Consider the following 23,333-nt stretch of genomic DNA (forward strand, 5'->3'; position numbering starts at 1 on the left):
AGTAAAACAATTTCTCATCAATAATCCCCATTTTATTTAAAAAAAAATTTATTTTGACTTATTATTTCTAAATATAATTTTATTTATACATTAATATAATTTTGCTTTGCATCGTGGTACTTTGAAGTGCATCAACAGGAAAAAATATGAAATAGTGAAAATTAGATTTTTGGACCCTTGGGGTGTTTTTTTTTTTTTTTTTCATGACCACTTTCTGCCATATTTTCTTATACACACATACATACACACACATACATAACATGCATATATATACAGGTGCATCTCAGAAAATTTTAATATAGTGAAAAAGTTAATTTTTTCTTGTGACTTATTTCAAAAAGTGAAACTTTCATATATTTTAGATTCATTACATGTAAAGTAAAACATTTCAAAAGTTTTTTGTTTTTATTTTGATGATTAGAGCTTACAGCTCATGAAAGTCATAAATCAGTATCTCAAAATATTAGAATATTTCCTAAGATCAGTAAAAAAAAGGATTTGCAAAGCAGAAAAGTTCAAGTTCTTTAAAATATGTTGATTTCTGCACTCAATACTTGGTCGGGGCTCTTTTAGCACAAACTCCAGCATCAGTGAGGAATGGCATGGAAGCGATCAGCCTGTGGCTCTGCTGATGAACTATTGAGTCTTCAGCTCGTCTGGATTGTTGGATCCACTGTTTCTCATCTTTCTCTTGAAAATATCCCATAGATTCCTTATGGGCTTCAGGTCAGGCATGTTGGCTGGCCAATCAAGCACAGTAATATCAAGGTCAGCAAAGCACTTGGAAGTGGTTTTGGCACTGTGGGCAGGTGCTAAAGTCCTGCTGGAAAAGCAAATCAGCATCTCCATAAAGCTTGTCAGCAGATGGAAGCATAAAGTGCTCCAAAATCTTGGCTGCATTGACTCTGGACTTGATAAAACAGTGGACCAACACCAGCAGACGTCACGGCACCCCCAAATCATCACTGACTGTGGAAACTTCACACTGGACTTCAAGCAGCTTGGGTTCTGTGCCTCTCCACTCTTCCTCCAGACTCTGGAACCTTGATTTCCAAATGAAAAGCAAAATTTACTTTCATCTGAAAAGAGGACTTTGGACCACTGAGCAACAGTCCAGTTATTTTTCTCCACAGCCCAGGTAAGATGCTTCTGACGTTGTCTCTGGTTCAGAAGTGGCTTGGTAGCCCTTTTCCTGAAGATGTCTGAGCGTGGAGACTCTTGATGCACTGACTCCAGCTTCAGTCCACTCCTTGTGAAGCTTGCGGTCATCCCTGTTGCTTGTGCACCTTTTCCTACCCAATTTCTTCCTTCCAGTCAACTTTGCATTTAATATGCTTTGATACAGCACTCTGTAAACAGCCACCCCTTTCAGTAATGACCCTCTGTGACTTACCCTCTTTGTGGAGGGAGTCAATTATTGTCTTCTGGATCATTGCCAAGTCATCAGTCTTCTCCATTATTGTGGTTTCAAAGAACAAGAGATACCTGGAATTTATACTGTATGGATGGTCATTTATTGAAACTCTCATGTAAATATTTTGAGATACTGATTTTTGACTTTCATGAGCTGTAAGCTCTAATCATCAAAATTAAAACAAAAAACTTTTGAAGCAATTTACTCTACATGTAATGAATCTGAAATATATGAAATTTTCGCTTTAAGTTACCAGAAAAAATGAACACTTTTACCATATTCTAATTTTCTGAGGTGTGTGTGTGTGTATATAAAATATATATATAAAATATATATTTTTTATAATTTATTAAATATATTTGTATATTTTTATTAATTTGTTTTCATTTCAGTACTGAGATGTATTTCCATGATATTCTAATGTACTTAACACTAGAACCGCCAGGGTTTTTATATGGCTAAAGAACATATTATTTCACTGTAATATGCCACTGTCTTCACAAAGAAGTGTCAAGAGTCATGAAATATTTTTGTCCTGTTTTATGTTCAAGGCTTTTTTTATGCAGGCCACTAATCACTTTTCATAGCAGTCAATAAAGCCTGCACGGACAGCGAGAATTAGAAGAAAATACATATTTGGGTGGTGTAATATTATACTATGTCATTTAATATATTAAGATATGATAATATAATCATATTAAATAATATATTAACCTATGTTATTTAAATTACAAAAATAGCCAATAGACAATGATGAGCAATAATAATTCACCTCACTGCATGATGGGATGACAAATTCAAGCGCAGCTTCACCTAATTAATAATTAATTTGTTTAGTTATATAATTTGAATAAGAGAACAACACCAATAAACTTCGGGTAATATCAAAAAATGGTATTACATCATAGATCTGATTTTAAAAAAGATTTCTTCTGGAAACGGTCAGACTAAATAGCACCACAGAAATGCACAATGAACGATAGAAATGGCAAAACAAAAATTAAATCTAAATTTTGAACAATTATGAGTAACATTAGGCTACATAACTATGATATGAGTAACATTAGGCAACATATCTTGATTGCTGTCAGATGAGCCATCAGGCGCTGAGCCAACCCAGGACGCTTTCCTCTCCTCACCATCAGACTCTCCATCGCTCATGGTATTTAGTGCTTCTTATACCCTTTCAGCATCCATAAATCGCCGCCTTTTACTCATTTTGTCTTAATTTATGAAACTGATAATTGCTAATTCAGTGAGTGAAAGGCGTTGCCTTGCAATGTACAATGTTAAAACATAGGCGGCAAGAAAATGACAGCGCGAAATATACAGGCATTATATAGTGGCTATATTTGACCCGCTCGGCGCTTTTAGGTATAATGCCCTGTTTTTTGATCTGGTTTTATCTAAACAATTTTTAACAACAGGGGATTGTAAATCACACAATTTTAGTAAAAGTCAATGACTGAAAGACTTGAATGTTTCATTCAAAATCTGTTATGTACATTTGAAAAACAGCCACGGGTAAAATTGACCCTATGGCAGTTCTAGTGTTAAAAAATTCATATATAGCATAATGAAAATTATATTTTTGGACCCTTGAGGTTTTTTTAGCATTATAACTATATTTTCCTCACAATTAAGCACATTCAGCTCATTACCGTAATGCAAAATTAAATAAAAGAAATAAATGAAAATTAAATTTGGTAATTTTTTTATTAAAAAGTTACTTTATGAGTTACTAATGATATGCATTTCCTAAGTACTCTAATGTATTAAACAAACTAAAATATCATGTTTATATCACAGTACATGACACAGTGCATGACATATAATATTCTATCAGTTAATAATAATAATAATTAATAATTCATTACATTTATATAGCGCTTTTCTGCTTTTCTAAGCACTCAAAGCGCTCTACATTGTGAGGGGTGGTGTCTCCTCGACCACCACCAGTGTGCAGCATCCACCTGGATGATGCGACGGCAGCCATAGTGCGCCAGAACGCCCACCACACACCAGCTTACTGGTGGAGAGGAGACAGAATGATGAAGCCAATCAGTGTAAGGGGATTGAACAGTTGAACAGTTTTGATGCTTATTTAGTTGCTGATGGTCAGGTTTTCTGAGATTTGCCTGCACACTTAAAAGCTTATCCATCAAATGCTTCATCTGCCTGTGTTTTTATGCAGGCTATGCGCGACTCCACAAGCACATTTGTGCTTTTGCATCATTTTTCACAACCGCTTCTCATAAAAGGCAGATGGAAATGAACACATAAAGCGTTACGGGCGCATCAGTAAGTTGAGAGCGTATTTGTGTGTGTGATCGCTGCGCCAGCGTTCTTTTGAAAGCAGTGTGTTTCCACGAAAAACACGACTTCAGAGGTGGTCTCTCCTTTTCCCCAAATATCCTCCATCAAAGCTGCTCCCGCAGCACAAGCAAAATCATCAGGCTTTGTTGTCTGAATTAAAATTTACATGCTTACACGGTGCAAACATTAACACAACAAACAGTAAAACACGAGGGAGGAATATGAATATGATTCATGCCTCAAATAAATGAGTCGCCTTAGTTTCTGTTCTGGAGAACAGCAGCAAGCAAAGCAGAGATATTTGAGGAAAATAAGCATGCTTTGGAAAGGGGTGGGGCTTTCTGTGCTGCACTGTGATTGGTCGGCTGGTTTGATTGACGGCTGCTGTGCTGCTGGATTTTGCAGGACAGTACTGGAATGAAGATGTGGAAGAAGAGATGGTTCGTTCTGTCTGACATGTGCCTCTTCTACTATAGAGGTGAGTCAAGCTTCTCTGTCTACAAACACACCAATGTGTCTGATTTTCCTGTTTATGTGTGAGAATTACTTCATCTCTGAGCACTGTCTGTTGACTTTTGCTGTAATGTGATCAAGTGGCACATTTGCACTGCTATCTGTGGGTTTTATGCTTTGTATTTTTCAAATCGTAGCACTGTGTAATTACTAAATGGATGGTTTCTACTATAATGTTCTTTTCCAAAAGTTTTTTAGTGATCTGAATGAGTGATTTTGAATCATTAATGATTCGATTTGCTTCTTTTGAGGTTCACTCTGAGTGATTCAGTGAGTGAGTCATTAGACTGGTTCAAACACAGGAATTCAAATGTGAGGGTTTTTTTTATTGATTCGTTAAAAAGAACTAGTTCATTAGTCTTTTTTTAATAATTCTACGATTGTCAGTTATAACTTACATAATAGATAGTTTACTGCCAGCCAGTCATCTTGATATTATATTATCTCAATAGAATTACCCTGATGAGGTTTATTTTGCTCTTATGATCATTTGACTGAACATCTCGCTTATCATGGACGGCTACTTAACGAATATATGGATATAAATGTTGAAACGTATGTAAAGGCCATTGCACACTGAGTCCGAATTTTTCGTCCGAAATTTTCGCACGTTGAAAAATAAATACGACCTCACGTTTTGTCAATCACGTTTGCACACTGCCTCCGAAATTTTCGTCCGTCAAAAACAAATTCGGATCGGGTTCGATTTTTTGGGTTTTTCGCATCCGTATAAAGCATTTTGAGATGCTTTGAGAAGGTGTTTTGACCATTCAGAGCCACCGTACAAGCGAAAGCCAAAATCCAAAATAGTGTCAGACAAATTAATACACTTCGTCTTGCAGCACAGAGCACTTTATGACAAACAAATTGCGGAATACAAAGATACAGAATATAAAGAACTGCTGTAGCCTATTTTTTTATGCCTGGCGCGCACCTTTCCGATGCAGCAGTTCGGTGTGTGTGTGTGTGTGTGTGTGTGTATCCATACCTCAGACAATCTCTGTTCAGGATAAATTGGTTCACGGAAATTGGTGGTCTTCTTTTTAATATGTGGATTCAGTATCGCTAGCAAAGTATCAAACTGAGGCACTGACATCCAGAAATAAACGTTGAATCTCTCGGGATAATCCCGCAGCTCTTTGATAAGGAGGTGGAACTCTCCTTCCTCTCTGCGCAATCTAAGGATTGGATGGACCCAATATTCCCTTTTTCTTTTTCTTTTTTTAAAAAGAGAGAGGACAACAAAATCATCCTCACTGCTTGAAGACATTTTGTATAGTTTTGCGAATTTTTTCGCAACGGATTAATTAAAACGCATCGGACTCAGTGTGCAAGGTCTCTGTGCGTGACGAATTTTTAAGATTGCGAATGCGAAAAAACGCATGCGAACATTTCGGACTCAGTGTGCAGAGACCTTAACTTGTTTCTCTGTTCAGTTATGCAGCGTTGCCATTGACAGTGGTCACTATTTCAGTGTTATTTTAGTATTATTTATATGCTATTTTAGTATTTATCCACATTTTAAATAAACTTTTTTATATTTTATTTTTATTTGTTTTTAGTAATTGTTACATGCCTTTGCCTTTTTATTTTTTTATTTTAAAAAAATATTATTATTATTATTTGCTTAATTTGTTTTTGTTTCAGTTTTAGTCATTTTAGTACTTAAACATAATTTAAATTTGTGTGTGTGTGTGTGTGTGTGAATATTATAGAATATTAAAAAAAAAGTTGCATTTCTAATTTTTTATTTATTTTTATTTTTCATCTAATATTAAAATTAAAATTTATTTGTATTTAAATATTTATTTCATTTTTATTTCAATTAACTTTTTCAAAAACAATTTTTATTTCAATTAGAGTAATTTTTGTATACTTCTCATTGTCATTTGTTTTTAATCTAATATTATTATTTATATATATATATATATATATATATGATGTATATATTTGCTGTATTTCAGTATAATTTCACTCAGTATAAAACGTTTATTTTGAAATAAATTTTAAATAGTTTCAGTTTAGCTTCTCAAGAGTTAGCGCACTTCAGAAATATTTGACTGTTAAATATTGTTGTTGACCAATCAGAATCACGTATTTTATATAATAAGCTCTCACAGTATACACAATGAGGGAGATGCATGGACAAAATCCAGTTTGAGCCCAAAGGTGTTTCATTGGATGGGTTGTGCTGCATGCTGAAGTCTCTTGAGGACGCTCGCTTAGATCTCCATAAATTGTGCAATTAAGCAGTCCGGCAGTGCAATCAGATCCTTCTTTCACAGCCGGACCCATGAGGACCGAGGCTGTTTATTGGCTGACAGAAGACAGAGCAGTATTCTAGCCACGCAGCAGACGTGCTCAGACTGTCTGATCATATCCTCCATCTCTCTGTGAGTCCGTATCGATGGCTCAGATTAAATGTTGCATGTGGATGTCAGTGATGAAGGACAGGTGAAGCTCTGAACGACCCTGACCGAACGATGTCACCGAGAGCAGAGGAGTCACTGACGCCCCCTGTCTGTGTCAGCTGCTACTGCAACACTCATCGTGCACTAGCTCATTGGTTTTGGTCACAGTAAGATCATATGTACGGCATGTGATATCTAATCACACATGGAGTTTCTACAGATTTTTATGAACTTTTTCACTGACTGTGGTGTATATGTGGGCATATGTGTTAAAATCAACATGAAATAATGATTCGCTCATCGTGTTTAACATGACTGACCAGTGCACGTTGTACGCATTATGAAATTTGGCCAATTAAAATAAAGTTTTGCTTTTATCTAAAAATAAAAATGAGCAGAGGTGGTGAATAATAAGACATTTTGAATGTCAGCTAGGTTTGGGAAGTAAAAACCAATACATTTAAGATGAAAAAAAAATCAAATTTTGGAAAGAATAAAATACACTAATGTTCAACAGTTTGGTGTGTAACATTTCAATGTTACAAAAGATTTTTTAATTAAAATTAATGCTGTTCTTTTGAACTTTCTATTCATCATAGAATCCTGACAAAAATAAAAAAATTATGTATTATGGTTTCCAGAAAAATATTAAGCAGCACAATTGTTTTCAATATTGATAATAATCAGAAATGTTTCTTGTGCAGCAAATCGGCATATTATAATGATTTCTGAAGCATCATGTGACACTGAAGACTGTAATTTATGATGCTGCAATTACACTTTAAAATACATTCATATAGAAAACAATTCTTTTAAGTTGTACTAATATTTCATATGACTTTTTTCATCAAATAAAGAAGACTTCTTTCAAAAACATTAAAAAAATCTGACAATCCCCAAACCATTGAATGGTAGTTTTTGTTTGTTTAGTATTGTTTTATATTTACTGTATTTATGTCGCCTTTAAAAAGACTGAAAAGTCATTAAAAAGTGTGTAAACACATCATTTTTGTATTATAGAACATCTTTCATCATTTGGCAGTATATCATTTTTTTTTTTACTAAATATTTCTTCCTCTAAAGTGCTAAAGGAATCATTAATGGAAAATATCCAGAACAATTGTTTACCGCTCCAGTCCTAATGAATGTTGGCTGAGATTTTGTGCAGAATTGTTCAAGTTTTGTATCTGCTGCTGAACTTCCTCTTAGCTTTGATTTTTTTTTTGGGCAGTATCAGTATGTGGTTTCCCTAAAGCCAGCACGCTGAGTCTGATCTTGACGAGAGAGCTGATCATCTCTCTGTGTTTGTTTGCTGTCAGTGATTCAGCGCGCTGTCTGCTGTGAGCCACCGGCGGCTTTCTTCACTTCTGAACGTCGCCTCACGGATCTGAGCCTCACATTGTGCTCCAGATCTCAGTGTGTGGGATGTTCCCAAAATGCAAAAACTTGCTCCATGTAACTTTTAAAAGACAAGTGCATATCATAGTGCTGAAATATCATTGTTTTCATTGGTCTCTATGGCAGAGGAATAGCAATCATGTTAGTCTGCTGAGTTTGCATCACAAGAATGTATATCGCCCATATTTTGGGTTAGGAATTCAAACATCTACTTAACACTTATTATACAACTGTTAATAAACATCAATTGACATTTTATAGATATACAGATTTTTCAGTTAAGGTCTCTGCACACTGAGTCCGAAATTTTCGCATGCGTTTTTTCGCATTCGCAATCTTAAAAATTTGTCACGCACAGAGACCTTGCACACTGAGTCCGATGCGTTTTAATTAATCTGTTGCGAAAAAAATCGCAAAACTATACAAAATGTCTTTAAGTAGTGAGGATGATTTTGTTGTCCTCTCTCTTTTTAAAAAAAGAAAAAGGAAATATTGGGTCCATCCAATCCTTAAATTGCGCAGAGAGGAAGGAGAGTTCCACCTCCTTATCAAAGAGCAGCGGGATTATCCCGAGAGATTCAAAGTTTATTTCAGGATGTCAATGCCTCAGTTTGATACTTTGCTAGCGATACTGAATCCACATAATAAAAAGACCACCAATTTCCGTGAACCAATTTATCCTGAACAGAGACTGTCTGAGGTATAGAGACACACACAGACACACACACACAGACACACACACACAGACACACACAGACACACACACACACACACACACACACACTCACACACACCGAACTGCGTCATCGGAAAGGTGCGCGCCAGGCATAAAAAATAGGCTACAGCAGTTCTTTATATTCTGTATTCCACAATTTGTTTGTCATAAAGTGCGCTGTGCTGCAAGACGAAGTTTATTAATTTGTCTGACACTATTTTGGATTTTGGCTTTCGCTTGTACGGTGGCTCTGAATTGTCAAAACACCTTCTCAAAGCATCTCAAAATGCTTTATACGGATGCGAATAACGCAAAAAATCGAACCCGATCCGAATTTTTTTTTGACGGACGAAAATTTCGGAGGCAGTGTGCAAACGTGATTGACAAAACGTGAGGTCGTATTTATTTTTCAACGTGCGAAAATTTCGGACGAAAAATTCGGACTCAGTGTGCAATGGCCTTTACATACGTTTCAACATTTATATCCATATATTCGTTAAGTAGCCGTCCATGATAAGCGAGATGTTCAGTCAAATGATCATAAGAGCAAAATAAACCTCATCAGGGTAATTCTATTGAGATAATATAATATCAAGATGACTGGCTGGCAGTAAACTATCTATTATGTAAGTTATAACTGACAATCGTAGAATTATTTAAAAAAGCCTAATGAACTAGTTCTTTTTAACGAATCAAAATATAATTGCCCCCTGTAAATGATTGAATCTTTCACTCAACCGATTCAATTAATTCAGCAATTCAGGAAATTTTTATTCACTCAAAAATGAAACAAGTGATTCTTTCAGTCGACTGATTTGATTAATTCAGGAACGAAACAAGTGACTGTCTTCATGAATGAGAAATTCATTCATTCACTCGATTCCTTTCAAAACACTGGCTTATTCATGAGCAAAATATATTTATCATCTGAAAATGATTGCATCTTTCATTCAACCCATTCGATTAATTCTGGAATTAAACAAGTGATTTCATTTAATTCAAAAACACTGATTCATTCAGGAATATATTTATCAATAGTAAATCGTTGAATTATTCACTTAACTGATTCAGTTCATTCAGGTCTTTAAGTGATTCATCGAATCATGTATTCAGCAGATTGATGTAAACACTGATTCATTGATTGAAACACTTTCAGGAAAGCAACTACTGTTCTTTGTTTTGACTTAATTTGGAACTATTTTTGTTGGCAGAGCAAAAACAGACATTAATTGGTTTCAGGTTGCTCAGTATTGACCTTCTGTTTATTGAACTGATAAAGGCATTATCACTCATAATGGTGCTGTTGGCCTGAATTTCATTTGTCTTGAGACATGCTGTTATTCTGCTAAGCAATCTGACAAATTATTAAAAGGCGGGTTTTGTTGAAAATAATCAATGGCATAATGGCTGTTTTTGGCATTATTGCAGTAAATAGTAACGGTTAACACAGCTGTCACTCTGAATTGACTCTGTCGGCAAGCAACTCTTGACAGATCGGTCGCAGTCTGCAATCAAAATGATAGAGTTCACAGTCGAGAACAGTCACAACCTCATTGACACGCTCGGATGCACACAACCCTGCAGTTTTCCCATCAGCCCCGCCGGACTGTCTGTTTACCCAAACCCCTGCCGAAATAATCACCCAGTCATCAGCTGCCCTGGCAGCCGGCTTATATATGCTAATGTTCTCTCTTTGTGTCTTCAGATGAGAAGGAAGAGGGAATCTTGGGAAGTATCCTTCTGCCCAGCTTCCACATCTCCATGCTGTCTGTGGACGACCACGTAAGCAGGAAATACGCCTTCAAGGTCAGAGACGCATTCAGAATCTCTCAGACGTGGCCATATTTTACATGTAAATGTGGTTTGGGAGAGGGCAGGTGAATAAGAGTTGAAACACTTCAGAGTTACAGACGATAGATGTTTACTTTTAGCTTTATTGTTATAAATGAACATTTTTAAACCGTCATCACATGCTTTTTCTATCATGTGAAACAAGCACCTGCTATTTTATTTAAAAAGTAATTTAAATTTAATGTCAATATGATATTTGAGGTTAATTCGACATATTGTACATTTTTAATATTCAAACGAACTAACAATGAACAATTTATATATACTACTTTTTAAATGCTTGAGGTTGGTAAGATATTTTATTTATAAAAGTCTCTGATGCTCATCATAGCTGCATTTATTTGATTAAATAAAAAGTATTAATTAAAATAAAAGCATTAATTTCTTTTAAAAACAAAAACTTAATGACCACAAACTTTTGTATTTATAAGTTAACCTAAACCTAGATTAATAAATGCAATAAAAATGTGTTGTTCATTGTTTGTTTCTGATACCAAATTGCATCTTTTTACAAATATTGTACTTATCCTAATAGCTTATAAAAACAAACCTTTTCACTTTTAGGAACCGGACTATTTCCATTAAAAGCATTAGAAATATTACCCAGCAAAACATTTTAGTTTCAACATGAGAATTAAAGTTTAGACAGATTTAGTCTCTCTCTCTGGGGTCGGATCGGTGTGTTCATCTGTGAATTTAATCAAGTCTTGAAAATAAAATCTTGCTATCCTGCTCAAGGGGCGAGAGTTTGGCTTTAGTAAAACAATTATTAACTTGAGTTAGACCAGTTTCCTGACACAGGTTTTTGCTGGATGGCACTTTTCAGCCGACGCTGCATTTTTGTGTCTTGTTCTGTGAGAGTTTGCGTCTCAGTGGAGTCATTTACCTATTAATGCAGGTATTTTCATGTCGACTCATTGTTTTTTTTCTCGATCTTATTCTCTATTTCACAATGGTGTGGCTTGTCCTCCGTGAGGATTCATGAACTCGAGCATCAACATGTTTACTGGATGGAGCTTCGCTAATTTGGTGAGTCCTGAGTTTGCACAATGCCACATTAACATACTTTACCGCATTAACCAGAAAACGGCTTCATCCTTTCATTATCTAGACCTTAAAGGAATAGTTCACCCAAAAATTAACATTTGCTTAAAATGCACTCACCCTTAAGCCATCCAAGATGTAGATGAGTTTGTGTCTTCATCAGATTTGGAGAAATGTAGCATTACATCTCTTGCTCACCAATGGATGTGAATGGGTGCCGTCAGAATGAGAGTCCAAACAGCTGATAAAAACATCACAATAATCCACGCCACTCCAGTCCATCAGTTAACATCTTATGAAGCCAAAACCTTCATGTTTGTAAGAAACAAATCCATCATTACAAGACATTTTTAACTTCAAACCGTTGCTTCTGGCCAAAATATGAGTCCATAATAAGGACTCATATTTTGGTCTAAAGATAAAACATCTTAATGATGTATTTGTTTCTTACAAACACGCAGGTTTTGGTTTCACAAGATGTTAACTGATGGACTGGAGTGGTTTGGATTACTTGTGGATTATTGTGATGTTTTTATCAGCTGCTTGGATTCTGACGGCACCCATTAAGAGTGTATCTCATAGAATTGTATTTTATATGCTGCCTATGTAGACTGAAACATCTCATGTGGGTTTATAACAGAGTTCTTGCTAACTATTCTAAAGCGCTGAGTGTTCGCTCTTTGAAGCTTATATAAACTGTTGTGAAAGACGAGTTGTAATATCCAGACAAAAGCTGTCAGAGTCGAGCAGTCAGACAAACTCCTGAGGGGCTCTGAACGATGGGGGTCTGTCAACTCAAATCCTCCTGACAAAGATCTGCTCACTTCAGAAAGACTACTCAAACATTATTGCATTTTGACACCAGCTGGGACACCCAAAGCAGGTATTTATTGGTATTCACCGTCCACTCTTTTTTTCCTCAGGTTACTGTGTTGATTTTTCACAACTAGGCGACGCATCCAAACATGCGGACGTACTATTTCAGCACTGACACAGCCAAAGAAATGGAGTCCTGGATGAAGGTTATGACGGATGCAGCATTGGTCCACGCTGAGCCAATCAGAAGGTCAGAAAACGTGCTTCAGTTCACTCTGAACCAATCAGAAGGAAAACATTCAAATCCCTTGTACCGCTTCAATGACATTTACAGTGGTTAATTTCAGTGTTTGTTTTCCCAGGTTAGGAGTTAGGAGTGCAAAAAAGCAAAACAAAATACATTTTAAATTTAAAAGCAATAATAAAATAAATTAAAAAAAATCTGAAGTTGTTTTTTACGATCAGTAATACTGTCAAAATACTAATGTTTTTCTAATGCAAATTAATTAATTAATGTTTTAAAGCAAAAATAACAAGGAAAAAACCTAAAGTGATCAGCGATAATGTGAATTGTTAATAATTTTTATATAAAATATTTTACTCCAATGTTTTTCTGGGTTAAAAAAAATTTTTTAAGCAAAAAAAAAAAAAAAAAAATTGTTTTTAAGAGAAATAATAAATGAAAGAAATAAATCAAGTTCTTTATGATCAGTAAGAGTCAAAATGTTAATATTTTTTAAATGTATATTTTTACCCCAGTTTAAGAAGCAGTTACTAAAAAGCTAAACAAAATATATAATTAATAATATAAATAACTTAAAATCAATAATAACATGTAAAGAATATGTAAATTGTTGCTTTTTTTATAAAAATATATTTTACTTGGTTGTCCAGGTTAAGATTTATTTATATTGTTGTTAGCTTGTCTTCAAGCTGCCTCAGTAGAAACCACTTCTGTCACTTCAGCGTTTCCTCTTTACTCTTGGCACTCTTTATAACACTGCTTTTGTCATACCTTTTTAAGTTTCTAGGCTTCTATCCCGAGAGAGTCTGACGAGCAGAGATTTTCACAGCTTTATAAGTGCAGAAGATGTTTTTGAAACTCTGTGTGTGTTTGTTTCATTACAGCTTTTAGCACAATCACAGATGCTGAAGAATTCTCTCAGACTTAAACACAGGCAACAGGATCACAGCTGTGATTGAGATTGAACCGCAGCTCACTTTTCATAGAAACAAAGTGACTTTTATTAAGAGACACAAATGTTTGGTCAGAAAGAGCTTGCGTTTATTTAGTGTTTCAGTGGTGCTCCGTATCACGTAGTTTAGTTTGTGTAGTAAAGCTCTTTATAAATATTATATATTTAGAGCAGTTGAATAGCTTGTTTTTATTCTGAAATGCTCATTTTCTTCTCTCACTCACTAGCTTTTCAATTCTTTCTCTTTCTGCAGGCTTGAGAAGGTAAAGGTTGACTCACGCAGCCCTCAGGAGATGAACAACATGCTAAATCACAGAGTCCTGACCCGACCCGAGATCCAAAACAACGAGAGAAACCGTGAGACGCTCCTCCAGGAGGAGAAGAAGCAGAAAGAGAAATATGGCAGGGTTAGTGTGCAGAAAGATGGAGAGCGATACACCCTCCAGAGGGACGCAGACAACTACAATCTGCACAAAGACGCTCAGAGACTCGCTCTGCAGAAGGATGGAGACCAATACATGCTGCAGAAAGATGGAGAGAAATACGCCATCCACAAAGATGGAGAGAAGTACCTGCTGCAGAAGGACGGCCTGAAGTACACGCTACACAAAGACGGTGACAAGTTCACGCTTCAGAGGGAAGGCGAAAAATACGATCCGGCGAAAGACGGCGAGAAGATCCTGCAGAAAGATGCACGATGCAAAGACCCGGAGAAACCCGTCCCGCCACCACGGGAGGGCGAGAAATACGGCTTCCAGAAAGAGGGCGCTGTGGAGCGGCCGCTCACCAAGATCAACAGCATCAAACTCCAGCCGGCTCAAGCGGCGGCCATCGCAGCGGCCGTCTCGTCCTCCAGACAGCTCCAGAGCGCAGCGGGATCCGGTCAGTACAAGCCGGCCCAGGTCAACGGTTCTGGGGAACGAGGAGGAGACAGAAGCCCCGGAGACATGAGCAACACGATGCCCCAGAGGACGACAGTGCCGCCACAGTCCACAGAACCAGAGCAAACCCTGTGCAGAACCAACTCTATGCAGCAGCTGGAGCAGTGGGTCCGCACGCACCGCACACGGGCCCCGGATGATGACACCAGGAGGTGAGGAAACACATTTAATAACCCTTTAGTGGTTGATTTCAAGCTGATATTGCTTATTGCTTTATTTTGTATTTTTTTGTGTGTGTGTGAAGTTTCATTAATGCTCTAATTCTTTTTAGTGTGGTTGTGATGATCCCATGAGTAGGGTTGGGTATCGTATGAATTTTATCGATTCCGATTCTTATCGATTCCTAGTTTTGATTCCAATAAGATAAAAAATCTAATATAAAAAAATTAAGTCAAACATTTAGATGTCCAATATTTATTCTGTGTCTTTTTACAAAGCATTCTGAATTACAGCCTACACAACACTGCAAGAGGAACTTTGCCTATGCTTTTAACAAAAATACCACAGCAAAAACAGATAGATTAATATAAAATTGTAATAAATTTAAAATATTGAAGTGTTAAAGACAAGTAAACAGTCAGTAATAAAATAGGAACAAACAAATCAATTAGCAATAGCATAAATAAATACAACTGAACCAAATTTCAGGTACAGAAACTGTAATTTAAAGTTTAAAAACACTGCATAGTTTTCTTTTCATAAATGTATAGATTAATTAAAGTTATTAAATATATTCAGTCAAGATCAGTGAATGATTTTCTTTCGTTCTTTGATTCACATTAATGACAGGGAGCGTGTTTATTAGGCTGCTGTCTCTTTAAAACCGAACGCACGCAGATCTAAAAATACTGTACACATTAGTTTGTAAAGTTTTTTTGTAGTTTATGCTTTTTGACTTATTTATAATTTTTAGCATGTATAATGAGTAGCTTTTAATGTTTATCTTGTAAACCTATTTTGTACATTTTATATATAGTGTTATATATACACATTTACATAGTGTACATTTTACAAAACAAACTACACTGTACACAAAATATCAACCGCATATCTGCGTTACCATCTACACACATTACAAACGACAACATATTTTGTTTAGTTTATAAAAGCAGGTATTGTGTAGTTTTTAAAGTTTGTAGTTTGTAATATTTTTGACTTTTGTAGTTTTTAGCATGTATATTGTATAGCTTGTAATCTTATTATCTTGTACTTTAAGTGTATATTGTTTGGTTATATACCTATATATTCTTCTCAAACTAAACATTGCAAACTACACAATACAAACTTACCAAACCAAAAACTTTACTGGTTATAAACTTTAAAGGGTTAGTTCACCCAAAAATGAAAATTCTCTCATTAATTACTCATGTCGTTCCAAACCCGTAAGTCCTTCGGTACACAAATTAAGATCATTTTGATGAAATCTGAGAGCTCTCTGACCCTGCATAGACAGCAACTCAACTGAAATGTTCCCAGACCCAGAAATGTAGCAAGTAAATGGGTAAAATTGCCCATGTGATATCAGTGGCTCTTACTTTTTGCTTTTTGTGCGCAAAGAAATAAAAATAGCATAATTTATTCAACAATTCTCTCCGAGTTACCATCTTCTGCCATTTTGGAGAGTACCACGACGCATGTGCGCGCTTTCCCTAGAACATAAACAATGTAAATGTATTGTGTAATCTGTAATGTTTAGTTTATAAAATGATTTTGTAGTTTTGTAAAGTGTGGATTGTTGTTTGTAATGTAGTCATGTATGCATATCAAACTAAATACATTACAAACTACACAATATGCTCTTTAAAAACTACTTCACTTTTTGAGTGCATATATAGTTGTATTTTTGTACACTCCGTCTGTCTGTCAGAAAACAAACTAGGTGCTGTATTCATGCATCTTTCTGTCTGTCTGAGTTTCTGAAGCATCAGGCCTTTGACAGCAGTGCCAGAGAGCAGCAGCGTTTTCTCTCCCACTCTCAGTCCCATGACACATCCGCTCCACAACAAACTCCAGCGTCGGCAGGCAGTGTTCCTGTATGAGCTCTTTATCATGACCCAACAGATATTTTTACCTCTGCCCGGTCTTAATGCCTCCTCCGCCCCAGACCGGTTATGTGGGAGCAGCGCATGCTGTCAGGTGCCATCCTCCGTTTAGCCGTGCAGTGGCAGAGTAGGAGGACATGTGTTTGCTTTGCTTGTCTCGTCCTCCTCTCCTCTGATGAATAAGTCATGGAGCTTTGTGCTGGAGCACCACGAACATTTGTCTCAAAGTGGATCAGAGTTGCTGTCAGTGCAGGAAGAGGAACCGGAAGGCGAGCGAGGAGAGAAAACGGCGCCGTGTGTTCGTATTTAAGATGCTGATTCATGCTGATTATCAAAAGGCATTGATGAAGCATGTCTCTACTCTGCCTACATGCTCTTCAGAAACTATTTGTGCAACTCATGCACATATCGCAGCTCTCGCGTAGACTGCCGTCAGGCTCGTTTTTGACAGTATTTCTTGAATATGCACGTCCTGAACCAATCAAAAACTTTTTCCAAACTCTCAGCAGACTGCGTGGTTGCATGCCACAATCTATTTATTTTCTTAGGCATGAATTTGAAGCTGTTTAGTTTTACCAAAACAATGCTCAAAATTCAGGTCTCAATTAAAAGCAGCGAATACAAATAAAACTTCAATCACATTTGTAATCAAAGTCATTTTATTTTAAATGAGAGAACTTTGAGCAGATGCGCATCGTCACTTAATTTTGTCAGCAAAATTATTTTAAAAAGATTGTTTGACAGGGTTTTTGGATTTCATCAATGATATCAAATGTGCAAGGATGATTAAAAGATTAATTACTATACACTGATTAAACTATGACATTTAACTTGACAATATTAACAAAGTTTATTGAGAAAATAGAGAATTTAGTATTGAATGTTGTATTTAGTGTAATAAATCTTCTGTTTAATGCATGTTTCAATTAACATTTTTAAATGCATATTAGTATTATAGTATTTGTATTATGTTCTGTTTAAAGTTTTTTTTTAATTTGTAAAAAAATGATTAATTTTCAATGTTGTATGTTTAATATTTTCTAATATTTATTATGATATTGTAAATATTTTAAAATAAAATAAAAACTCATTTTCAATGTTTTGTTTAATTCATATTTCAATTAATATTTTTATTTTCATATTTTTTCCATTGTTTAACATTAGGTTTGTATCGGTTTCACACATTTTTGTCATTTTGCACATTGTCAACTAAAATATAATTTTTGGTGACTAAATTTACATGCCATTTTAGAGTAAAGTTGACTTGAATATTATGATATTAAATATTGACTTAATTTAGAAGATATTTTCATTTTAAGAATATGCCTAAAACAGGTGTCATAATATGGAAATATTTCCAGTGTCAGTGGTTTCTTTGATTAAAATGAAAACGATTATATATCAGTACTCCTAGATTGTGTTCAATTAAATAAACTGAGCGAGACTAACTGCTGTAAAATGTAAAATTAGATTAAATTAGGTTAATGTTGCCAATACCCTACACCGTGGTAGATAATTAAGCTGGTTTTCTGCATCCAGCCAACATCGTTTGGAGCTCCTCGTGTTCAGCAAATTGAGACACGACTTTTGTGGTTGTGCATCTTGGCAGTCAGAGGTCTTTATTGATTTCTGCTGTCAGTACAAGGGTGCACATGCCAGACCTTTTAATGGTGCCTATAAAAGTGCCAAGCCGATCTCACCAGCTCCTGGTAAAGAGTAACTCTCAGTACGGTCTTCAGAAAGCGCCCTGGCACACCTGCGTCTTTTCCCTGTTTCCTGATGCATGTATGCTGTAATTATTCCTGAGCGATCGGCAGATGACGAGTGATGAAAAATTAGAGGCGTTTAATGATCAGCCGGAGTGAAGGTGAAGGCTTTGTGCTGTCACAAGTATAAGCAGGACGCTTTTATCGTATACTAATTAAGTCAGTGCTTAATTATTGCCTGCAGCACAACAGGAAATCATCACAAAGTCAAAACTGGGCCTTATTAGCATGATTGCATTATAAAACTCTCTTCTTCAAGTGGAGTTGTTTTGTATATCGTTGACCTTTCTGTGATGCCAGTTTCTTTGTCTTCAAGCATTACGTCCTGCTAATTGTTGCCAAGGAGTATAAATAATATTTAAATTAATATAGATTGTCAATTTATATAAAATTTAATGTGTAAAGGTACTGAAATTAATAAATAAATTAATATGATTCGCTAAAATCAAATTTACTAGCACATTCACACACCGTGTTATTTATTCACAACAATAAATAATATTTTAAAATCTGTTCCCATATAAAACAATTGTTTTAAGTTGCAATAATTTTTTAAAATATTACTGTTTTTAAAAGATTACTATACTTATCTTTTAAACAAATGAAAATCAAACCCTTCAGTGTTTAGGTAACATAAATTGATAAATACATAAATTATTATTTCAAATGTTATTTAAAAATTCACAACAAATTCTATTTATTCACAGAAATAAATAACATTGTTAAAAAATTATTCAAATAGAAAACAATTTTTTTAAATTGTTATAAAATTTTACAATATTACTGTTTACAATATATCTACTGTATTTTGGATCAAATAAATGCAGCCTTGGTGAGACCTTTTCCCCCAAAAATATATATATTTTTTTTAATTTACTGACGCCAAACTTTTTTATTATTTTTCCAAATTCTTTTTTTCTTTGTTTGTTTAAATTTTTCTGTATTCCAGTTTTTCATCGTCTAATTTTTCAGGTCTCTGTTTAAACGGTTAAAATATATTTAGTGATCAAAAAGCATGTCTAATTAATTAAAATCATGAAACATATACATATTAAAACGATAAACAATTTATTAAAATTTCACAAAAATGACATTTTAGGGCCCTGTCAAAATAAATTCTGTTTTAGTTTTACCAAATTCTTTTTTATATATTTCTTTTTATTATTATATGTATTTATTTATTTTTAATAATTATTTAAAAAGCATGTCTGATTAATTGAATTCATAAGAAAAAATAATCTTTTTACAATAATACTGCCCTATGAAATGTTGTTTTTTCAGAAATTCTGTAGTGTCTTAATTTTTCTTGAACTCAAGCGCATAAAACATTAATTTATCTTTTTTATGAAATAAAAAGTGCCATTGGTGGCAATGTCTTTGTCTTCCAGCATTACATCCTACCAAACGTTGCCGAGGAACATGCCGAGCCACCGTGCGCAGATCGTCCCGCGCTATCCCGAGGGCTACCGGACGCTCCCACGTAACATGCTGCGGCCGGACAGCATCTGCAGCGTGGCGGGCTCGATGTACGACCGGGCGCTGCAGCCCACGACCGCAGAGAAGCGGCGCTCCATACGGGACGACACCATGTGGCAGCTGTACGAGTGGCAGCAGAGGCAGGCGCACGGCCGGATCGGATACGGGACGCTGCCCAGCCCCAAAACCATGGGCCAGATTGCCGAATCCATCCCCATGTCTCCTTCCCACGGGTCTCTGGCCGGTTACCACACCTTCTCCCCTAACCGACCCCTCAACCCGGATTCCCGCTCTGAAGTTTCCTCGCCTGTGTTTCGTGGGGACTTGACTATTGAACGCCGGCATCGACAGCACCTCTCCAAGGTACAGAGTCACACAGGGTTCTCACAGCAGGGACAAACTGGGAAAATGTTAAATAACTAGCATTTCCAAGCCTACCAGCTTCTACCAGGTACCAGGGTCGGGTGCACACAGTTGTATGTGAATGTGTATGTATGTGTGTGTGTATATATATATATATATTGGGGTGGCACGGTACACAGATGTCACGGTTCGGTACATACCTCGGTTCGGGGGTCACGGTTCGATACGATTTCAGTACAACAGGAAAAAAAAAGAAATCTATTATGCTCAGTTTCTTTTCATTTATTTTGAACAGACAGTAGTGCAAATAAACATTATTTATTTATATATATATATTAGTGCTGTCAATCGATTAAAAAAATTAACTAATTAATCACACATTTTTCTAAAATTAATCGTGATTAATCACGCTTAACTCCACCTAACATTAAAGACAGTATATTTTTAATATTTCTTTAATGGTATCTTATTCATGATTGAAGGCCAGCATCACTGATATCAATACTACTGATGTCTCTATAAAACATTTTTTTTTTGCCCCCTGAATATTTAACCATTGACTGTAGCCATTCAGCATTACAGTATAATTGAGAGCTATAAATTTTAACATTTATTAGACTTAACGTCTAATTTAAGTGAACTTAAAACAATCTTCACATGAACCCATTATAATAAATGACATATTTAGCTACCTGTGCCCTTCAGCAGAAATATACAGAAAATTAATACTTACCAAACAATAAATTCTAAATTAAATATAGATGAACCCCTTAAAACTATAGAAGTTATTGGTTTCCTCTTTTTTTCTTTTGTTCTTGGATTAATAGACATCACAGCAGCTGGTTATTAACTTATTTGCCTGCTATTGCTTTAAAAGCTGCTGCTGCTGAAGGTGATGGGGATCTGACTTATTTTCTCACAAATCTCTTTACATTTTCTGACTCACTTCAGGTCTGAAAGTCTCAACTAATGAGCGGATGAGTTGAATTGGGTATTTTAGATGAGGGAGACAGTGCTGGGGTGCCTCAGGACAGTTTTTAAAACCATTTCAGAGACATGTACTTAAATGTGACGCATATATAACATAGGCTATTGCATGCATGCACACAGTTTAAGGCAGCTTTAATCACCTTTTTGGAAACTTCATGCCTTAACTGACGGCATAACTACGACATTGCATGCACGTAGTTTCTTTCGCTGTATGATATGAAATGATATAGGCTACAGCGCGCACCGGCACCTTTGTTCGTGTATTTGAAGAGTGTGCGCTAGGAGCACAGTATCTTTTACGTGCTTGTTTCGCGTCTGGCGTGGAGGCGACGTATAGAGCACGTGTCTGAAACTTCTCCCGTTTGATGTGGTCATAAAGACATTCTGCATCTAAATAAACGCAATCCTTTGCAAGAAAAAAAGAGACAGAGGCAGCAGTTGCGAATGGGGTGGCCAAACCTAGCCCCGCCCCTGCGTTAATTGCATTAAATATTTTTAACGCGTTAATCTGAAAATAATTAATAGCATGCGTTAACGCGCTAATTTTGACACCACTAATAAATAAATATATATATATATATATATATATATATATATATATATATATATATATATATATATATATATATATATATATATATATATATATATATATTTATAAAATCTGTTTTGTTTTCAGTGTGTGTACACAAATAAAAGCAGACCTTTATACAGGGATTATTAATAAGACAATAAGTGTTTAAAGTTGATTCTACTGGTATGAGGAAACAGTTGAAGTGATCACACCAGAGCACGCGTGCACACACACAAAAAAAAACAAACAAAAAAACACACATCCGTTCCAGCATTGCTAACTTGACAGTGCGGTTGGTACTTTATGAAAATAAAATACAGTGAACCAAACATCAGCACCCGCCTCTATGTCTCCGTTGGAACGCGACTGAAGAACAAAGCCTATAATTTACATAATAAAAAAATAGTTTAGCATTCAGATACGTTACATTGCAAATATGGAAATATTATGGAATATTTGGATTTGTGCCGAATGAGAGAGGTAGGATACATGAGCACAAAGCTCCATTTTGCAAACAGTTGAGTGAGACGAGCCTTTAAAATATACTCCTTTGTCAGTCTATGTGAGAGACGCGTTCAGAATCAGCACACGATCACTGTTTAGTGGGCTTTGCGCGCAAATGGCATTCACTATTCTTCTGATGGTGGTTATCAAACAGCGTTACATTACTGCGGGCGCCTCCTTCTGGATTGAGGGGGAATTGCCTGTATTTGTCGTAAGGCCTCGTGCACCGAACCGAGATGTCTGTACGTTACGGTTCGGTACAAATACATGTACCGTGCCACCCCTAATATATATATATGTACTGTGTATATATGTGAAGTGAAGTGACATACTGCCAAGTATGGTGTGGTGACCCATACTCGGAATTTGTGCTCTGCATTTAACCCATCCAACATGCACACACACAGCAGTGAACACACACACAGCAGTGAACACACACCCGGAGCAGTGGGCAGCCATTTATTCTGCGGCGCCCGGGGAGCAGTTGGGGGTTCGGTGTCTTGCTCAAGGGCACCTCAGTCGTGGTATTGAGGGTGTAGAGAGCGCTGGATATTCACTCCCCCCACCTACAATCCCTGCCGGCCCGAGACTCGAACCCGCAACCTTTAGAAGGCCACGGCTTCCCACAGTCCCACATATATACACACGCACACGCACACACACACACACACACACACACACACACACATATATGTATATGTGTGATGGAGCCTAGAGAACGTAGTTAGAATGTCCCTAAAATTCAAGATATGGGGCAAAAATGCCCGTTTGAGTTTTTGTCTCATATTTACATGATAAAGTTAAGCAATATCAATATCAAGCCCTAATATACAGTGTGTGTGTGTGTGTGTGTATATATATATAATATCTCAATTATTTTAAATTATAAATGTATATAAAATCTATATTTAATATATTAATCATTAATCTGTTAACTACCTAATATATACATATATTATATATATATATATATATATATATATATATATATATATATATATAT

The 23,333-nt window shown here is 35.9% G+C and overlaps 1 protein-coding gene across 13 annotated transcripts in view; it reads left to right on the plus strand.

Moving 5' to 3' along the window:
• LOC306861242 (pleckstrin homology domain-containing family A member 5-like) overlaps positions 1 to 23,333 on the plus strand; it is a 169,892-nt gene that overhangs the window by 118,242 nt on the left and 28,317 nt on the right. For 12 of the 13 annotated variants that reach the window (XM_079403405.1, XM_079403406.1, XM_079403408.1 and 9 more), the window contains exons 7-11: positions 4,136 to 4,208; positions 10,473 to 10,573; positions 12,613 to 12,728; positions 13,928 to 14,767; positions 19,812 to 20,262. In XM_079403405.1, coding sequence (XP_079259531.1) covers positions 4,136 to 4,208; positions 10,473 to 10,573; positions 12,613 to 12,728; positions 13,928 to 14,767; positions 19,812 to 20,262 — 1,581 coding nt within the window. Of the gene's footprint in view, positions 1 to 4,135; positions 4,209 to 10,472; positions 11,648 to 12,585; positions 12,729 to 13,927; positions 14,768 to 19,811; positions 20,263 to 23,333 lie in introns of those variants that run through there. The other variant, XR_013783456.1, reaches the window with a different exon arrangement.

This window comes from Barbus barbus (genome assembly GCF_936440315.1).
Source record: "Barbus barbus genome assembly, chromosome: 42".
In the NCBI taxonomy this organism is placed as follows: Eukaryota; Metazoa; Chordata; class Actinopteri; order Cypriniformes; family Cyprinidae; genus Barbus; species Barbus barbus.